Raw genomic sequence first — 18,976 nt, forward strand, 5'->3', positions numbered from 1 at the left:
TTCCCTCTGATCTGCATGTTTCCTCTTTCATATGTATATATAATGATTAAGCATAAACAAATAGCTTTGGAACATGTAGAATACGCATGCTCCCTAATTATTGCTAGCATTAGTCTGCAGTCAGCTCTGTTGTGTCTGTTGTGTGCTCCACCTCTGACAGCTGACTCCAGCAGCTTCTCATAACATAACTAAAAGATAAATGTGCATGATAACAGGAAACATTGTTTTGACAGACAGGAACACTTCTAAAACTGATTCTTTTTCAATATTATGGATCCTGAGTTCAATCATCGATGGTCAATCAATGCTTTCTAGCTGCTGCTTTATTGCTTTACCATCAGATGTCATTGTGGCAGGAAATCAGCTCCTGGCTGAGAACTCTGCTGCCTGCATGTGATTTGCAGATGTTCAGTTTTCACATAGTGCTGTTAATTATTTCTCTTTGCACATTGTCCTCATCCTAACCCACACCCTACACATCATCCCATCTTTCTTTCTGTCAGAGGATCAATAGAGCCATCCAGTCCTCTCTGTCCTCCCTTACCCTCCTTACTTTTGGCTGATTTTACATCACCACTGATTAGAAAAGCAGTCATCTGTGTGCTACACACACACACACACACACACACTTATGCAAAAACTTCTGGGGATTTTGTTCGTTACATGGGAAACCCCTTAAAGTCCTTACAGACTCAGACACTGCATTATTTATCTGCACATATCGTCTCATTCATTATGTACTATATGTTCTATATATATATATATATATACATTACATGGTGTCTTTATCTATATGCTGGCATACACTGTGCTCTTTGTTTTAGTGTCATCAGACTATTTCCGTTCCAGAGTCACACCAGCCTCATCTGAATCTGCTAATTCCGGAAGGCAGGATTAATAGCAAGGTGGAAATTAAAGTTTCAATTTGCCTAAGCGAGTGTGTGTGTGTGTGTGTGTGTGTGTTTGAATTTTGATTGCAATGCTGCAGCTCAGCCCCACACGAGCACATTAGTTGGCTGTCTATTTTTGTCCTGTCAGTGTCTTACATCAGCTCGGATGCATTAGGTAGCACAGTGTGATTGTGTCAGCTGTGACGCAGCTCATGTAATTTATTGATCACTGTTTTTCAAATCATAACAGAATTAAGGTTCTTATTTGGGAGATGACATGCCAATCCTCTGGGCTGGACATGGGTTTCCTGTAGGCACTCTGTGGCCACCACACTGCATAAAGACATCAATCTGGGACTCCAAATTGCCTTTTTGCAATACATCAACCATGACTGATGGATTGCTGTCCCACTTTGTACATCCCTGTGCACCAGTTAATGACTTAGAATCCACCCATCCCCAAACATTTCCCTGTAGCAGCACTGTGAGGTTCAGAATAATTTGTAATCATTGTGCTGATCTGTTATGTCATCAGGTCAAAATGTACCTTTACCTTTAACTTTCAAGTGTTGGAGCATGACAGACCTCAGCCCACGGTGACCCTTTAAACACTAGATACACAATGCCACGTATTAATGATTATTCCTTTAATGACTGGTATCATTTTACCAAGTTTTGCTATGTAAATAGAGACCAGCTCAGTCACACAAAGTGAATGTGTTCCTAGCCTTTAGTCAGCAGCAATAAAATAACATGCTGTTGCTGTCTGTGTCCTAATAATGTACAATTGGAATGTACCAAAGCGAATGATTTGGAATGAACAGTCAAACGTTGACTTCCTGTTTCATTATCTCAGAGAATATTGTGTCTGCTTTGGGATTCAGTACCTATGTTTATGCAGCACCATGTTTGAGGCAGCCTGTCATTTTTATGTAACAAGTGTCCTCTCCTTCTTACCCCTATTATGCAATATGAAGTTTATCCATAGATAAACCACCATATTTCCTTGTGTGTATGTATTATATATGATTTTCAACACAGTGGAGGTCACTGAAAGTGAATTTATAGTTTTCTAATTTTAGTTATATTCTTGAGCAGATTTTTTTGTCAGTCCACCCAGACATCTATGTTTTGGTCAAATGAGGAAGCAACAAACTGCTTTGACCGAACAAAAACAAGACTGGAATAACGTAGGAAGTAGGAACTAGTCAATAATTATTAATATTATGCAGAAATAGTTTCCCCCTTGCAGTGCATGTTTTTTCTGTTCCTCCATCCTGTATCATCTGTTGATTTGACTTCAGTTGTAGGCTTCAGGTCAAATGTTGTGTCATCTGCATATCGTCTGATCTTCTTGTGTGCAGAATACTGTTGGACTAATTGGGTGTAATACTTCAGGTGCATGCAGGTGCTTGACTACGCTTCCTTTATAACAGTGATCAGTGGATTATTCTTCAGCTGGTATTTTGATGCCAGCATCTTGTCTGTCCGTCCTGTCCTGCAGTGTATGTTGGACACCCTGATGAAGTTTTGTTCATGTCAGGATTTACATTTTTAATTCAGCACAGGAAACACCAACTCCAAATAATTCTCCTTCATAGGTCTGTAGACATCTGTGTCACACATGACTTATGTCCCCACCATGTGGAGTCATGTTGAACACCCACATTTGTACGCATACCTCTGCACCACCCAAATCATTGAGCAAGTGATGGAGAACCTGCACTTGTACGCCTCCTCCTAATTACAGCTGCTAGTCTGTCTGTCTCTCTGATGCGCACACATACCCAACACACCACACACACCTTCGTCCTCAGGGCTGAAAGCCACTCCCTGTATCCAGTTACTAACTAGAGGCCTGTCTCATTGCTTGGCTCTGTTTCTGTCATCAGCTTCTCAACACCTGTAGTAGTCCTGGCAGTTGCAGAGCCTGATGGTGGACATACCACCAGCTTCTTACATAAACAACATTTTGTGTGTGTGTGTGAGAGAGAGAGAGATAGACACATACTGGGTGTGGGTTTTGGGTGTTAATATGTCAGTTTGTGGTGTTTCATTACCTGAACTGTCACCTAAAGAGTTGAAATGTGAAATGAGAGAAGCGTGTTAGCATGGTGACTGTCAGATATGCAGTGGTATCAGTGGTTATCTCTCTTCAAATATCTATTGTGTGTGGGATTGGGTGTGTCTGAGCATGTGCTGTTGTCCTTTTATATGAGGAAATGTTCCATTATAATAGGTGTAGTATAATTTAATCTGCTAAATGATAGTGATCTTTGAATATTTACTGTAAATACATGATGAAATATTGTGAGTTTAGGTTTCATTACCTTCAATTTGAAGGTTATGATTTAAAACCACTATTACTACCAAGACTGTGATTCCTACCCGTGCTTTAGGATAGTAAGGACTGTTGGAGAATAATGTGTGTTTGCTTGCAGTTTATTCTTGGATTCTTGGTTTCTTCTTTTCTGGCAAGTTTTACAGCTTTTTTACACTGTTAAACATGGTAAAAGCAAACACTAAATTTGCCGAAGGCTTAGGTGTGATCACAAACAAAGCCTAAATATTAGTTGGGCTCTGCAAGAAACCTGCTTTTTTTTCACCAATACTTTCTCCATTGGAAGCGCTCAAAGGGTGTGTATCTGTGTGTGTTCAGGCGTACTGACAAAGGCGTACTGATTGTGCAGCTTCAGTGAAATAGTCTGAATGGCCCGCTAGGAATGTCAGCGATAGCATCTCTGTGAGATTAGTGTGATGGCAGCTGGACACTGGCACACCTCAGACCTCAGTGAACACACACACACAAATAAAACATGTTAAAGCATTTACCATTATATTGTCCAACAAGATTAACACATCAGCTTGGTTTGGTTTATGTTTTTATTGATTTCACAGTGTGAGTAGTTTGATATTGACTGTATGTGTACGTATGTGGTCTTCAGAATGTAATGATTCTGGCAGTTTACACAGAACCGCTTGCTGAGCCTTATTTTTACGATATGACACCTCAGCAGGACAGGATGGAGGACTCCCCCGTGGGTGTACTTGAAGTTGTGATTTACAGGGTGTGTACAGGTATCAGATTGCAGAGTCTCTTGCCTCCCGGCCTCCTTTCTGCTTTCATGTAAACTTACAGATGGAGGGTCATGCTGTGTATGAGCTGAGTAACGGTGCTTTTCCTAGAAGTACCTCTGCCAGTTTTTAGACCATGTCTGGTTCAGTGGTAGACAAACATTATCATATAATCTGAATAAAGGGAAAAAAGATGTTAAAATGTATTTGATTATACACAAATACATCTGATAGAAGCTTTGGATCAAAGTGGGGGTTTGCCTGAACTTGACAAAGCATTTTCAGTCGCAGACAAGGCATTAAAAAGAACTGGTGAAGGGTTAGGCGTCAACAGGTCACGGGTTTGAAACTTCGGCGTCCCGACACACACACACGTGCACGCGGCTTTTGCCGCTGGGCACAATAACCGACGATCGAGGACAAAGCGTCAATTAATCACGGTTTTGATTTTAGGCAATATCGCTCAGCCCTACTGTTGTCAACCAATCAACCTTCGTCTATCGCGATGGGCAGTGGAACCATCCATCAGCCCGGTCCTGTATATTATATGTCTGTTATACAACATTTCAGAAGATAATGCTGGTTTTACAGGAATACTTTTAGGTGACAGCTTTTTACAATATATCAACAATACTATCTAAACACTTTTAGTAACAGGTCATCACTACATATCAAACATTGTATATAGTCTCCACATGTACTTGGCTCTGTTCAGAAGTTTAGATCTATAATCACATGACTGCTTTGTGTCAAGTGTTGGATTAAACCCTGAAGCTGTATGAAGTGTATCTGATACGTGTGTAAATTGAGCCGTTATCTGTAGCTCAGATTGAGAGCGATGCTATCTCAGCTGCCTGGGATATTTTTACTCATGAAGTTGGACACTTGTTGTAGAAATTGTACTACAAATCCACTTTAAAGTTCCAGATTTAATTTAAAGCACTGCGTTAAATAAAGACTTCAGGTAAACAGGGTTTGACATGGAGCCAGCGTTCTATCTAAGTGTTTGTAATTGAATCCGCTGGGTGTGTGTATTGGCATGTTGTGTGTGTGTGTGTGAGAGAGAGAGAGAGAGAGAAACTGACCAAGTGCTAAAACTCCCTCGTCAGCTGTCTCTGTAGACCAGATGAAACACAAACAGAAGTGTGGCTGCGACTAAAAAGAAAAAAAGGGGAAATGGTATCTCTCTCTCTCTCTCTCTCTCTCTCTCTCTCTCTCTCTCTCTCACACACACACACACTAACAACAGAACATACATCAAGTGGACAATAATCTCTTGAATAATCGTTAATATTAATCCAGGTTATGTAATATGTTCATGATTATTACTCATGATTTGTTGTACCAGCTCTACCAGGAACATTATTCAGCTGCAGACGGTAACCAGAAGCTCGGTGAAGAGCAGCCGCACACACACAAACATCACACCCACCCAGTAAGCTGAGTATTTAGAGGAAGTGTCCCACCTCTCTTAGAAACTGACATCAGAGGTGAGCTCTCTACACAGTCTGTTGTGCACTCTGTTTTTGTTTCTTAATAAGTTTCATCGGCCCACATGGCGAGCTTGTTCTTGAACTTAGCATGGGGTAATTACTGCTTTTAACACCAATCATTTGTAGAGGCTGTTTATGCTTTATCACTCTTTGTATCTTAGTGTTGTTGTTTAGACCATAAACACCTTAATGGAATGTCTAAGAAAGCGTCAATCATCCAAGGCAAGGCAGTTTTTATTCAGATATTCACTCCACTCATATATAGTAAAAAAATAGGAAGTCCTCATATTTCATAAGCTGTAAGCCAACATATTTGCATTCTTGTACCACAGTCAGATCCAGAATAGTGCTGTGTGACTTAATGCTTCACCAGACTTCGGTGAGGTCAGCGTTTCCCTCAGCGCTCTCTCCATGTGACCTCATATAATCATAGGTCCACATGGTGGTAATGTAGGGATATTAAACTACCCTGCAGTTGTTTTACAGCCACATCGTCCTTGGACAGTGAACAGCCCCACAAGCACTGCCCAGACCCTAAAAGTAATCCTTAGTGCCGCTGGCGGCGACAAATATTGACACAAAAACTGCAGATTTCCACTTGTGCTGTCTGGCTTTGTTAAAATCTACTCACTGCCCACTGGTCTGTCAGATCCTCCCTCCCAGCAGCGCAGGGATATCATTTTGGCGAGGGACAGCGGCCGCTCGGCACTCTGGGGGAGTGATCTCAGTGATGCAGGCTTAACCTCTCACTTTTCTCCTACTTTAGCTGTGTTACACCAGAGAAGAGGCATTTGTCTTTTCACATCTCTGAGGTAATTATAGCTGCTCAGAGCAGCCATGGCGGTGGTGCTACCTTGCTCGGCGGCACTGTTTAAAGCACGCCGGCAGCTGGCAGGTATCCGGTTTCCAATGTGCAGGTGGAATGTACAGAAATGAACAAATGAACCAGGCTGTGGAATGTGTGGAATTTTTTTAGAGCTGATACATGTTAATGATTTACAAATCTTATCATTGAACTAGTTTCTTCTAGATTGCTATTCAATGTTTAACCACAAAAGTTCAGATCACATCTATGTTATGCATAGCTTTCATTTTTCTGTCCTGTTACTTAGTAACGTTGTAGATATTAGTGGCTGAGCAGCTACACTCATCATGTTTGTGAAGCAAAAATTAGCTAAATATACAGAAGTCACTTATTGGTCTGTGAAGCTAATGTTAACGATATCTGAAGGACCAGCTGCCGTTAGTCTGGTCTGTCCTGTCAGACTGTGAAGCTAAGCTAATGCTAACATTAGCTAAAGGAGCTACAACATCTGCTGTTAACCTGTTGAGTATTAATTCATGCTAGAGTAATCAGCTACAGTTTGCCTCTTAGTCCATAAAGCTAAGCTAAAGTTAATGTATGTAAATTACCTACAATTTATCTCTCAAGATAAGCCAATGGTAACATTAGCTACCAGGACTAGTCTGTAAGTCTTTCAAGCTAAAGTTAACATTAGCTGTGGTCTGTTCAGTCATTCTGCGGTTTCCTCAGCCCCATGTGTGCGTGTTATGGTGCATGATTGTTTACATATAATAGCAGTGTGTGGAAGCAGATTAAGAAGAGGCTTAACCTTCACCTCTGGCTTTTTGGCAGCTGGGTGAACACAACGGCCACAAGCCTGTGAGCGCACACACACACATCAGCATGTACAGGCTCAATGACTAATACACACACACACACACACACACACACACACACACACACACACACACACACACACACACACACACACACACACACTTACTTTGCATGGATTTCCTTCCTTTGTTGAATCCACATTATTCCGAGTGGCCACACCAAAGCTGCGAGGAGCAGGAGCTCAGCTCTGACTATGGATGCTCGCTGGGGTCAAACAAAAACTTAAAATGCTTGTGCCTTTTTCATCCAGAGAGCCAAATCCGTCCCACAGTAGGGCCCATGCTAATGAAAAGGTTCTGGTCTTGTGGTTTTGTGGTGACCCACTATAGAAATAGACGCAGCTGACCGCAGCATGGACAAACACAGTATGCTCAGACGGCTGTGATAATCTCACCCTGTGCAGAATCATATTGCATTGTCAGAGTGGCAAGAGTCTTTAGGCTAACAGTGCAACTGGCACAGATGACACACTGTATACTAAACACACATGCAGATGATGTGGGGTTAAATATGGAAACTGGGGCAGTGTTTCTGACCAGCATGGCTTTGTGGTGGAGGCAGCAGCCTTCCTGTGACACACCCTGGTCTCTACGGTGGGGGCTGATACACTGGCAGTGATGTGTGTAATGAGTATGTCTACGTTTGCTGTGTACTTTGCCATGTACGTGATTGATTAAATATAATAGACCTCCAATATCCAAAACCAATCAGTACAAGGATATCAAATTCAGTACACTATGCTATAAAATTACAAATACACAACCACAACAGACACACATGTGACTGAAGTAGCTTTTTCCAACCTGTACCTCTTTTTAGCATAAGATAATCCAGCAGATGGTGATAGAGAGCTGCTCTTGTGCTTTGATGCTCCTGTGTTAGAGTGTTTTGATATCTTATAGAAGATTCCATTGGTTCCAGTGATAATCTGGTGATTTCAGAAGGCACACTTGAGTAAGACTCTGAACCCCTGACCTGCTGCTTTGATGAGATCAGAGCAGATAATAGAAGCTGAATTGTTGAAGATGGAGATGAAACAATTGCAGAGCCTGTCTGTCAGAGCAGCACAGAAAGGCCGGCCGCTGCTGGCAGTGAAGATAATCTGGCATTATCGCTGGAAGATGACACAACATGACTCTGCAAATTCCCCTGGTGGCCATTGGTCAGCTGACCTCCCAGATGAGCTGATGACTGCCTGTCCATGTTTAGGTACAGATTGTGCTTCCAGGTCATTTGTTTCTTTCATGCAGCACAATCCTATGTGGAACTTCTCCCCCTTGTGGCAGACAGTGGCACTGCATCATCAGTGATTAGAGAAGCTCTGTGTTGTCTGCACGCCCTCTAAGCAGGTCAGAGGTTAGGCTCAGGGCCGGCCGTTGGTGGGAACGCATTATGTTGCTTAAGGACACTTTAGCTCTGAATGTCTGCCATCACAGAGTTTGGATCCAGCTCCGCTGGACTTGGGACCAGTTTGGTGTCACCTCAGGACAGAAATCTGCAGCTCAGTTCAGTTCACATTAGATTTTCCCCCTAGTGGCCTGAAAGGAGCTAGGTTGAGCCATGTTTTTGAAACATGCTTGTCAGGTTCAAGACTTCTCGACACCCTGATGCAAAGGGCGGTTTTTGTGTTCTGTTGTCATGTGAGACTTGGATTAGAAGTGTTGTTACCCTCTCACTTCCTTAAACACTTCTCCTCTCTGTTTCCCTTTCTCAAAACAAAAACCATGGCCACACCTAACCCCTAACAGATGTACAACATGATATTTGTAGGACAGCAGCACCGTTTTACTTTTTATTTCTTGCATATTTGGATTATGACAACATCTATATCCTGTGTCTCTGTCTAATCCTGTGTCTTTGTGTCTGTTTGCAGCCATGGCGGAGTTAGACCTGAGTCTGAATGATGCGCTGACAGACAGCGTTCCCCAGACGGGCCCAGAGACCCTGGTGGAGAGGGACTTTGTGGCTCAGTTGGAGGCGGAGCAATTTGATGATCAGGTCGGAGAAACAGTGGGGAAGACGGACTACATCCCCCTGCTGGACAACGACGACACCAGGGCAGGTGAGAGTACAGTGTGGGCAGTGTAACTGTCCTTTATCATGGCTGGTCAGTGCTGCATGTTACCAGTTGACTCCAGAGAGGATCCGGTTCTTCATAAAGCAGTGATGTTTATACTTCTGTTTCCCAGAAACAAGGAGCAAGAAAGTCTTGTCCTTCCTGTCACTTTGTTTGTACTTATGACAGTCACACTGACTGACAGAGAGTCGATGAGGAATAGGGTGAGAGCAACGATCGGGTCAAGCAGCAACTACTGTTTAAAGGGTGTTTTTGTCACAACTGAACTGTAAAATTTGAATAATCTAATACATGTACATTTAAGGCTGCATCACCATATTTTTACCGCTCTGCGGCGCCTCACTTGGCTGTTTCTGAGCTCCATTATGTTTACTGGATATTTGCTAATATTGTTTATGTGCTGCTAAGGTGCATCAATGTGTTTTAGTGCCTAGTAACTGATACTAGCTACTACAATAGGAAACTATTGAAAGTGATTGCTGTGGGTTCAGTACTATGAGCAACCCTTGCACTGCACTGCTTTAAATAAACAGCATTAGTAGTATTTGATTGCTAAACCACAAGTGAGTCTGTGTTACACAACACGAGCTGCAGCTGCTCTTAAATGACTGCAAATGTCAGACACTGCTGGACACTGGCTGCCATTTTGGATCTGCTGGGGTGTCATTCAGCCGCAGGGGAAGCAGTAGCCCAAAGACAAGCAGAGTTGTGGTCACTGCTTTTACTCATCCCAGCTGACTGGTGAAATGTGGGGATGACACAGGAGACTGTGCTCTCACTCTGTGAAGGCTCACGTTTATTGAGGTGACGATCCATCTCATTGCTCCCCTCTGTAAGAATGTGTGCTTGACCTGCCTGCTTGGTGCAGGGAAATGTGTTTCGTGTGACTTGGATCCCTTTGGTTCTGGTTTCACCTATGTAAGTGCATGCCAAAGGGTTTGACCTCTTTTATTAAACTTGAATCAGTAGATGAGGACATGTAAATAAACAGTAGGTGGATCAAATCAACAGCTGAGCGAGTAACCAGATAAAAGGAAGTGACAGTTAACCGGGGATGACTCAGCTCTCGGGCCTGTTTTGGTTACCCAGACACTTTGGTCAGACAGTCAGACTGTGTGTGGGCACTCGTCAGTGACAGCCGGCTGCAGGACGGGCCGTGGGTGGTGTTGCCAGTGATCAACTGTGGCATGCTGTGTGCATTTGGACAAATGCAGACATGCTGACACGCCGAGTGCCAAACAGCAGGGCGAGGCAGTCCGCAAGTTATTGTCCTCTGTCAGCAGGAGAGCAAGATGGAGGAGGCGCAGACATGTTGTTGCTGTTTGTTTTTTTGGTTTGTTTTTACCTCCTCTCTGTCTTGTTGTTGATGCACAAGCAATGTGCACTCATGGTGTGTGTGCTGGATTCATGTGCTTGTTTGTTTGTGTTGTCTTGCATGCAGTTCTGAGTTTTTGCTGTAATTTAAGTTGTGTGTTGTGTTGCATGATGTGACCGCAGAATAGCATTGCCTTTGTGGCTTGGTGTCTGCATGCACATGTCTGCATTTTTGCCACAAAAATGAGGCCTTTACCACAGAGGAGAATGAAGGCGTTAACCAGTCATCCTTCTAACAATTGTTCGTGTCTTTATTGCTGATTTGTTAAGCAGCATCTTAACTCCATCTCATTCCACATCCTCTGTGTCTGCTGTAATAACTGTTAATGATATTGTTAATCTCTATGTGCATGTATTTTCCAGCTCATTTCTCTGAATGTGTGTATGTGACTGAGGCTCTTGTTTCACAGCTGTGTGCTGTTTGTGTGCAATACACCAGTATGCGTACGATTTGATAAACAAAGTGTAATGATTCAGCGGTCAAATATCACACAGCATCACCTCCTCAAGCATCAACCACTGACACCAGCCAACATGCTGCCCTCTGCCTGGCCCAACCCGGTGTGGCACACCCACAGGCAGACTGCAGACAACACGCAGCCCGAGTTAACACCGCAACCTTGTTTAGGTGATCTTTGAGCAGCCTGGGTCACAGGCTGGGGCACCGGCTTCCATTTGATACCCGACTCTCGTCAGTTTGATTTTCTGTCCCTTCAAACCATTAGCACACAGACAGGTAGTAATGTGTTTGCTTGTTTTTGTATGTGTGTGTGCATGTATGTGCAGATGGGGGTGCTACACTGGAGAATGGAGAGCAGGAAGCTCATGGGGTACAAAAGCCTGGTAAGAGATATTCTGCAGTTCACCTGATCATCCTCATCCCACCAGTCGAGGCCTTTTCTTGTCTTCCTTCTTCTTTTCTAAAACTCGGTTCCGTGTGTGTGTGTGTGTGTGTGTGTGTGTTATTAGTGGTGTTTCAGAACCACTTGTGAGCAGCTCTTCTCGTGTTCTCGTATTCTCCCAGATGTTCAAAAGGAGCACTTGAGCTGAAGTTTATTTTCTTCTTTATGTTTTTGTTCATTTTAAACGATGCAAGTTATCACAGCTTCAAAATGTCTTACCTCTGTGCCACTGGTTGCTGCTGAGAAGGAGGTCAATGACTAAAGACGTAATTTTCAATCAGCTGTGAAGGTGTTAACCAGCATAATGAATGTGTGGAAATGAATCTTTATCGACAGCTCAGAGAATCATCAGCTATCCTTTTAATAAACCCGATAACAAGCTCAGAAGCATTATTCTCTGGTGGCCTTCTGTTGTAATCTGAATGAAGTGTTTCAGTGTTATCTCATATTGGAAATTAGCTGCAGAGATGGGAAGCAGCTCTGGAGAGGAATACTTCTTATCTTCCTCCCTCCCCTCTGACAGTCTGCTCATACCAAAACAGACTCAGAAGGGAACTCTTATTTGGATGTGTGGGTGTGCTCCATGTGTACGGTCCATGTTGGATTTATTTCCAGCAGTCTAGTCTTTTTTTTCTACCTCTCATCCTTTTAAATACACGTTCCATCTGCACTCTTGTTCCTTAGTTATTTTTCATATGCATGTCAGGGGCAGAGAAACAGGGGTTTTGCATGAAAGTGTAAATGAGGATGCTTGGTCTCACTGCTGTCAACAGCCATTATATAATGTGGTGGATGCACACAGCTTTAATTGTACATTTAAACCTGGCGGGTGAAGGAGGAATTTTCACTTCACCATACGGTCACACCAGCATTCATATAAATCATTTCAGTGGAGTATTAGCAACATTAAATATGCTTGTTGGGGTGAAATACATTTGTTTACCTTGCCCCAAGCAAACTTTGACAAAGTGTTGACTCATCTTTCATCTACAGGACTAAGTATTATAAACACTTTTGAACAAGGAAGAAGTAAAAGTACTGAAAATATGTCACGATTACAGCTTCATATGCAACACAATAACTTCTGAAACATTAGAGTGGATGTATAGATGTGAATACTTCCCTCAAAATGATTTGAAAAGGTTTAACTTCTGGCAGCTAGATAAATAGTCAAGATATAGCTAATAGGGCTAGATGTGTTGATAACAACAGTCTGTTAATTTTGGCTGTAACTTATGGTTTTAAGTTGGACATACGTCTACACCCTGCAGGCCTATGTCCAGCTGGTGTACTTTGCACCAGATTTTACATTTCTTACTGGGAACCTAAGTATTCTTACTGTAGTCCTAGCATGTTGGCAGCTAGCACATAGTCTGCAGTGTTAACCTGTTCACAGACACGCTCCAGTGCCTTTACTCACTAATGTTTGACTATAGAGATTGTGGAAGCTGCTTCCAAATAAAATCTGTGGCTGGCTTAAGAGAAATGGCTTCAGGATATGTTTTATTTGCTTTAGACTAAAAACCAATTAGCACTGGTAGTGAAGGAACTGCCCTGGCCTGACTGGCAGGCTACCAACCTTTGATCCATCCATGATCCTCAAGTTAATTCTTAAACATACATGCTGGCTGCTAAGAAGTGAAGCAAACTGTGTGAAAAGTAAATTTGTCACTGCCTTATTCACATTTAGTGTATAGTCCTCTGACAAGCCTCAGCGGAGAGGGAGCCTGTTGACAGTGGGAGGAGTGATCTGCATGCAAATCGTTTGTCTGTGTTGGCATGTTTCTTGCTGCTTGCATGGCATAAGTACTGTAGCTTGTGTTACCGTGGTTACAAAGCTCCATGTGTGCATGAAACAGTGTGGAATGGATGCTCTGTTTTAAGTTTTGGTTCACCTCTGATTTCCCACACTGACATCAGCAGTAACAGCAGAGTACAGTGAGAGGTGTGAGGCCTACTTTGGTAAACAGAGCATCTGGCCTTGTCTAGGTGCATTGGATCCATTCATCACTGTTTTTTCCAGCGGTCCCCGGGGAGAGGACACAGGCAGTATAAGTAGTAACTGGGTCAGAGAATTGAGAGCATAAGCTGAATCCTGACAGGGCAATTCAGATGTGTGTGTGTAGGAGTGTGTGTGTGTGTGTTGAGATGTTGCATGTCACCTCTGCTGCATGACGCTTCTGCATATTTAGTCAACTACTTGACACTTCTTAGATGAGTTGAGTTGATTTTGTGACAGCTTTACTAACCTGCTTTCTTCCCTTCTCCTCTCTTTCCCTTCCTATTATCCTGTTTTTTGTTTTTGGTTACACTCTTTCTGAACTCACTGCTCCCACTACCTTTCTTTTATCTTTCACCCGATTTCTCTTCTCTCCTCCTTCCTTGTCCCCACGCTTCAGAGGACTAGAACCCGCCTCCATCGCCATGCCGACTGTCAGTCAGCTGTGCTTCTGCTTCTGTGCACCTCCTCCCTCTCCCTGTGCAACCACACACACATACACACATGCATATCTGTCCTGTCCATGGCTCCTTGATCCAGCATGAAGGAGGAGGTTGGAGGTTGTAGACAAAAACCTACATTACTTTCATCCATGACACACACACACACACACACACACACACACACACACACACACACACACACACACACACACACACACACACACACACACACACACACACACACACACACACACACACACACACACACACACAGACACGCCATGCTGTCCTGACTGCAGAACACGCTGTTCCTACAAATAATGTGCTGGCACACCGTGATTCACTCTGCTGGGCAAACTGGGTGTCTCAGGCTCACAACTGTTTTTGGACAAATACATTCTGTGTCATTGTGCAGTACTTAGAATTATTACTGCGTCTAATCAAATGTTTTTACTTCATTACAATTCATTCTTCACAATTTCTCTATCACATTTCTCTAATATTAGCTAAAATGCATACCGATCCAGGACAATTTTACATATTGAAAAGCCTACAACCCTTCATCTTTGTCTCTGTTTACACTAAAGCAGACAGTAAGTTCATGAGTTCACATGCTCACACACTCACACTCGGCAGCACAGACATCCAGCAGCCCTCCTGTCTCAGATCTTTGAGTCGTCAGCGCTGCACGCCTGATCTGTCGACACCCAGCACACGTGCACAAACACAGACACATGCACACAGACACAACACTGTATATTTACAAGGACTGCTTTGTTTTTTCCTCAAGTTCTTCTGTCAGCTTTCTCCAAAGACTCTCCCTCCAACCTGGACTCCTTATCTCCTTTGCACTGTGTTCTTTTCTCCAAATAAATAGAGAAGTAAAGCTAGTGAACAATCATTGATGTGAAGAATGTAACAGAGATGCCCCACTAGTCTCTTAAGTTCCATTACGTTAGGTTTCTAGTCCGCTGTGTATCTTAAAACTGTTTTATTAACTATAATTAGCGTGTTGAAACTAATAACACTGTATTTGTGTGTCTGTTGCTTGTTGTCTTACTTTCAGTCAAACATTAGAAGTTTGTACCACAAACTAATGTGGGACCTTATCATAACGAAGTTAAATATGGTATGATGACCAGCACATGTTAACAAGGCCACACACCGTCTCTTACACATAGTGATGGTGTACAGGCTGTAGAATGCCACCAATCAGAAACCAGCTCATATTCAACACTGAATCATAACATGGCATGGTCCTGCTATGCAGAATTAAATTGTCCCAGACATTCAAAGACTAACAAAACAAACCAAATGTGAGCACACCTCCCTCTGAGTTGAGTCTCTTAGTAACAAACACCACACTGGAGTATGGATTTCATTCAGTGAACCTGTAGGATTTGGTTTAGTTTCAGCCTGTTGTGAATGTTTGTTCTTTGTCCTTTTTCTAGACGTGCCTCTCTCTGTTGTTTGCCTGCACCTTGTGCCAATAAACCGATATGTAACACACACTTACCTGGCTTTTGGCTTCTCTTTCTTCTAACTGAACTGCACTAAACCTCTTATCTAACGACTAACTTCTCTTTCTATTCCTGTCCCTCACAGGCTTCCTTCTATTATTTGCACTATTGTTTCTTTTTTTTGAGATAGTCTTGCGTCTTAGCAGCTTTCTTAGAGAACGACATTCTCAGTCATCCTGGCTGTAACCTGTGGAGGCTGCAGGGTTTTTTTTTACAGTGGAAAGCTTAGAGATTAATGTGTGCTGCAGGGAAATGGTTTTATTGCTTCTGAGACGTGCCTCTGTGGTTACAAAACCGATCCTTTTCCATTTTTGGGAAAAGAACAGTCAGTCATTTCTTTTTTTTCCTTTGTGTCGGGCCTTAAAAATACACATAGGAAAGGGAATAATAGGGATTCTTAAAAGGCATTTGCCAGCTATCAGCAGCTTCTTTTTCACAATCACAAGCTGACTGAAGTCTGAATTGAAACATGGCATGATAGCAGCTCAACTGCTCTTCCTGCAGATTTGGTAAAGTGCATTCCAGCATCTTCTGCCAAACTAAATGAAAAACATGCATCACAAAAGCTGATGCGAATTCATCCAGCGTGGAAGCTATGGAAGCTATGGAGACATGCTCCATGTGTAGTAGCGATTGAATGACCACAACAGTGTCTGCATATTGAACAATGTGTTCATTTTCCCAGCAGTGCTTGTGACTGCTGAAGCAGCAGGTCCGTCAGTAACAATGCTTCCCGACATCAGTACGTATTAAAATTCAGCTTCGCTCACTTACAAAGGCGTTCTTTGTCCAGTCTTTCCCACAGCAGGAGCAGTTAGGCAAAAGACAGCACATCACAAACAAGGCTAATCTTGGATTGTTCCACATATGTTTGACACCGGACAGCTGCAGCAACACAGCACCATGTTGGTGTCTTGGGATGTAAGTATGCTGCGTGAGCTACATTGTTTGTTAGTAAAGTCCGACTCGGATTCTCCTCTGTACCTTTATTACCTAATTGAGTAGGCTTGGTATCCATGAGATAAGTTGTAGTTGAGTAGTAGTGTACTTATGTAACCTTCGAGATCAGGCTGACCTATGCGATCCTCCCTCTCAGCGTGTTGTGTGTCTATATGAGGCAGCCTGACCTACTTATATTCAGTGTTGTGGTGGTGATGTGAGGAGAAAAATAGAAAGATGAATCAAACAAGTCCTCTGTGTGAGCAGATGTGTTCCGTGGGTTCTTCCTGTTCCTTTTTGAGTACACACACTCACGCAACAAACGTCCCAACTCCAACAGGCCCTCACCCCACACAGCTGTTCCCCTTCCCTTCAAAGTGGGTGAGTGAAGGGCAATGAGATGATAACAGGACTTTACATGGGAATACACATCATAAATAGGTCATACTAGAATAGTACATGTGCTTCAGCCTATACACTGAAGACATGTACATCTTATGAAAGCATACATCTCCTGGCATGGATGGTGCATACTTTATACATTATTGATCTCCATATGTTACATCATCAGCTGTTTATAGCTCTGGTTCTGTCACTCCAGTCAGCCCAACAGCTGTTGGATGGCTGTGATGGATTTTCATGAAGTTTTTACAGACATTCGTGCTATTCAATACATACATTTGATCAAACTTTTATGATACTTCCACTTCTTCAATAAGGCCACCAGCTGGTGAAAGGGTTTGCTTATTCAGTTTACTACTGGATTCATTGGTGTTAGAACAGCAGAGAAGGAATAGTAGTGCAGGCAGCTGAGCAAGAACAGAGAGGACAGCCTCACTCCTATGCACTACCCTTTGTCAGGTACTGTTTGGCATCACATTGTACCAAACGGGATACCCTTCTAACGTCATTTTTTAAATGCGCGGTGTGGAGCACGGACTGTATGCTTGCCATGTAAACTGAGGTCAAAGTTGTTCATTTAAATGTGACACAACCCTGCAGTGTAAAAAACGAACCCTAAAGTGCAACATGCTGCACAATCATGAAGCCAGGAGCTCCATGGCCAAGTATCCACATGAGTTCAGTGGCACCAACCTTCAAGCATCATTTAAAATGATGACGTTAAGATCATTTTGTGTGTTCTCTGTCATTAGTACCATCTAAATCTTTAGGTCTTTGCCAGTTATTCGCTTTACACTAAAGCACTTCAAGGTGATTGGAGGAGACAACTATGGATGTTGTGGTCACACAGCATTATTTGTCCGTGTTTCCATCAAAGACTAATCAGCGTCTTTAAATGAAAGCAATAGCAACAAAACGTTGTCCTTTTATCTTAATCTAATTTCACATTTAATGCATAAGCAGCCAAATAAAAATGATTTACTTGAATTTGAATTTACTTCTGCTCCTCGGGGGTTGTGTTGTGGGTTGCCAAACCCAGATTTCCCTCTACTCAGCCTCCTCATCCAGCTTATCTGGGAGGACACTGAGGTGTTCCCAGGCCAACTGAGAGATATAAGTCTCATGGCCTCTTCTACATTGGTTGGTTTGAAACACCTCACCAGGAAGGCTCTTAGTTTCTATAGCCAGGCGCCCACACAACCTCAGCTGATTCCTCTCAACATGGAGGAGCAGTGGCTGCACTCCTAGCTCTTCCTAGGTAACCTAGCCCCTCACCCTGACTTTAGTCAAGTTTTATGGCTGGCAACATGCAACTTGTTCTCGTCCTAACCTCTCACCAGAGATTTTTACGTTTTTACTTGACTGAAACGCCATAACGGCTCACTTTTCAGCTATGGATAATTTGATAAACTCACGCTGTCATCTGTTTTTACTCAAAAATACAGAATAAATCCCCTTTAAATATTCATGATGCAGCTTTAATCCAAGAGCTGGAAAAACCCTAATTCCTCCCTCAGTAACGTTTCCTCTGTAGACAGAAAGCTTTTCATCTCTGTAAATGCTCTTCTTCTTACATTTGAAGGTGTGTGTGTGTTTGTGTCAGAATATAGTGTGTGTGGATCTAAATCCCTCAACATGGGCAACTTCTGCATCCTCTGCTGCACTTTAAAGGGTTTACTTTACATCATCTGTTGATTTGACAGGCCGCACAATTCCTGCTGGTAAAAGCTAAATGCAAAGCCCCCCTCCTCTTAAAGTAGAGTCAATTGTGATCCATGACAGTGCTTGGAAAGCATGACAGCTGGAAATGCAAATGTGTTGGAACCAAATGCAGAGAAATCCTTCGCAGTAGCTCGACTGCCTAATCCTGCCAATAAAAACTAACAAACACTGACGTGAAGAAGGTCAGGGAGAAGTTAATGGGGATTAAAATAGCCAGAGGGATTGCCTGTGTGTTATTTCCCTCTTTTCCAGACAAACACAAGCTTGTTTTCAGGCTAGGACAGAGAGGTGTGGAAGACACAATGACATAATAGGCTAGAATTCACAGAGAGGAAGCCAGGATAGAGGGTGAGGACGGGTCTCGCAGCAGCTGTGATACCTGCGGGTCCTATCAACCACCCGCTTCTTGCAGAAACACACACTACATAGACGTTGTCACATCCAATGCACCTTGCCTCT

The 18,976-nt window shown here is 42.9% G+C and overlaps 1 protein-coding gene across 8 annotated transcripts in view; it reads left to right on the top strand.

The window, feature by feature from the left end:
• LOC114453643 (microtubule-associated protein 4) overlaps window positions 1-18,976 on the top strand; it is a 75,186-nt gene that overhangs the window by 8,305 nt on the left and 47,905 nt on the right. For 6 of the 8 annotated variants that reach the window (XM_028433603.1, XM_028433602.1, XM_028433606.1 and 3 more), the window contains exons 2-3: window positions 9,013-9,201; window positions 11,377-11,433. In XM_028433603.1, the coding sequence (XP_028289404.1) occupies window positions 9,015-9,201; window positions 11,377-11,433 (244 nt within the window). In that variant the 5' untranslated portion in view covers window positions 9,013-9,014. The remainder of the gene's footprint in view (window positions 1-9,012; window positions 9,202-11,376; window positions 11,434-18,976) is intronic. The other 2 variants (XM_028433605.1, XM_028433608.1) reach the window with 1 other exon arrangement.

This window comes from Parambassis ranga, chromosome 20 (assembly GCF_900634625.1).
Source record: "Parambassis ranga chromosome 20, fParRan2.1, whole genome shotgun sequence".
In the NCBI taxonomy this organism is placed as follows: Eukaryota; Metazoa; Chordata; class Actinopteri; family Ambassidae; genus Parambassis; species Parambassis ranga.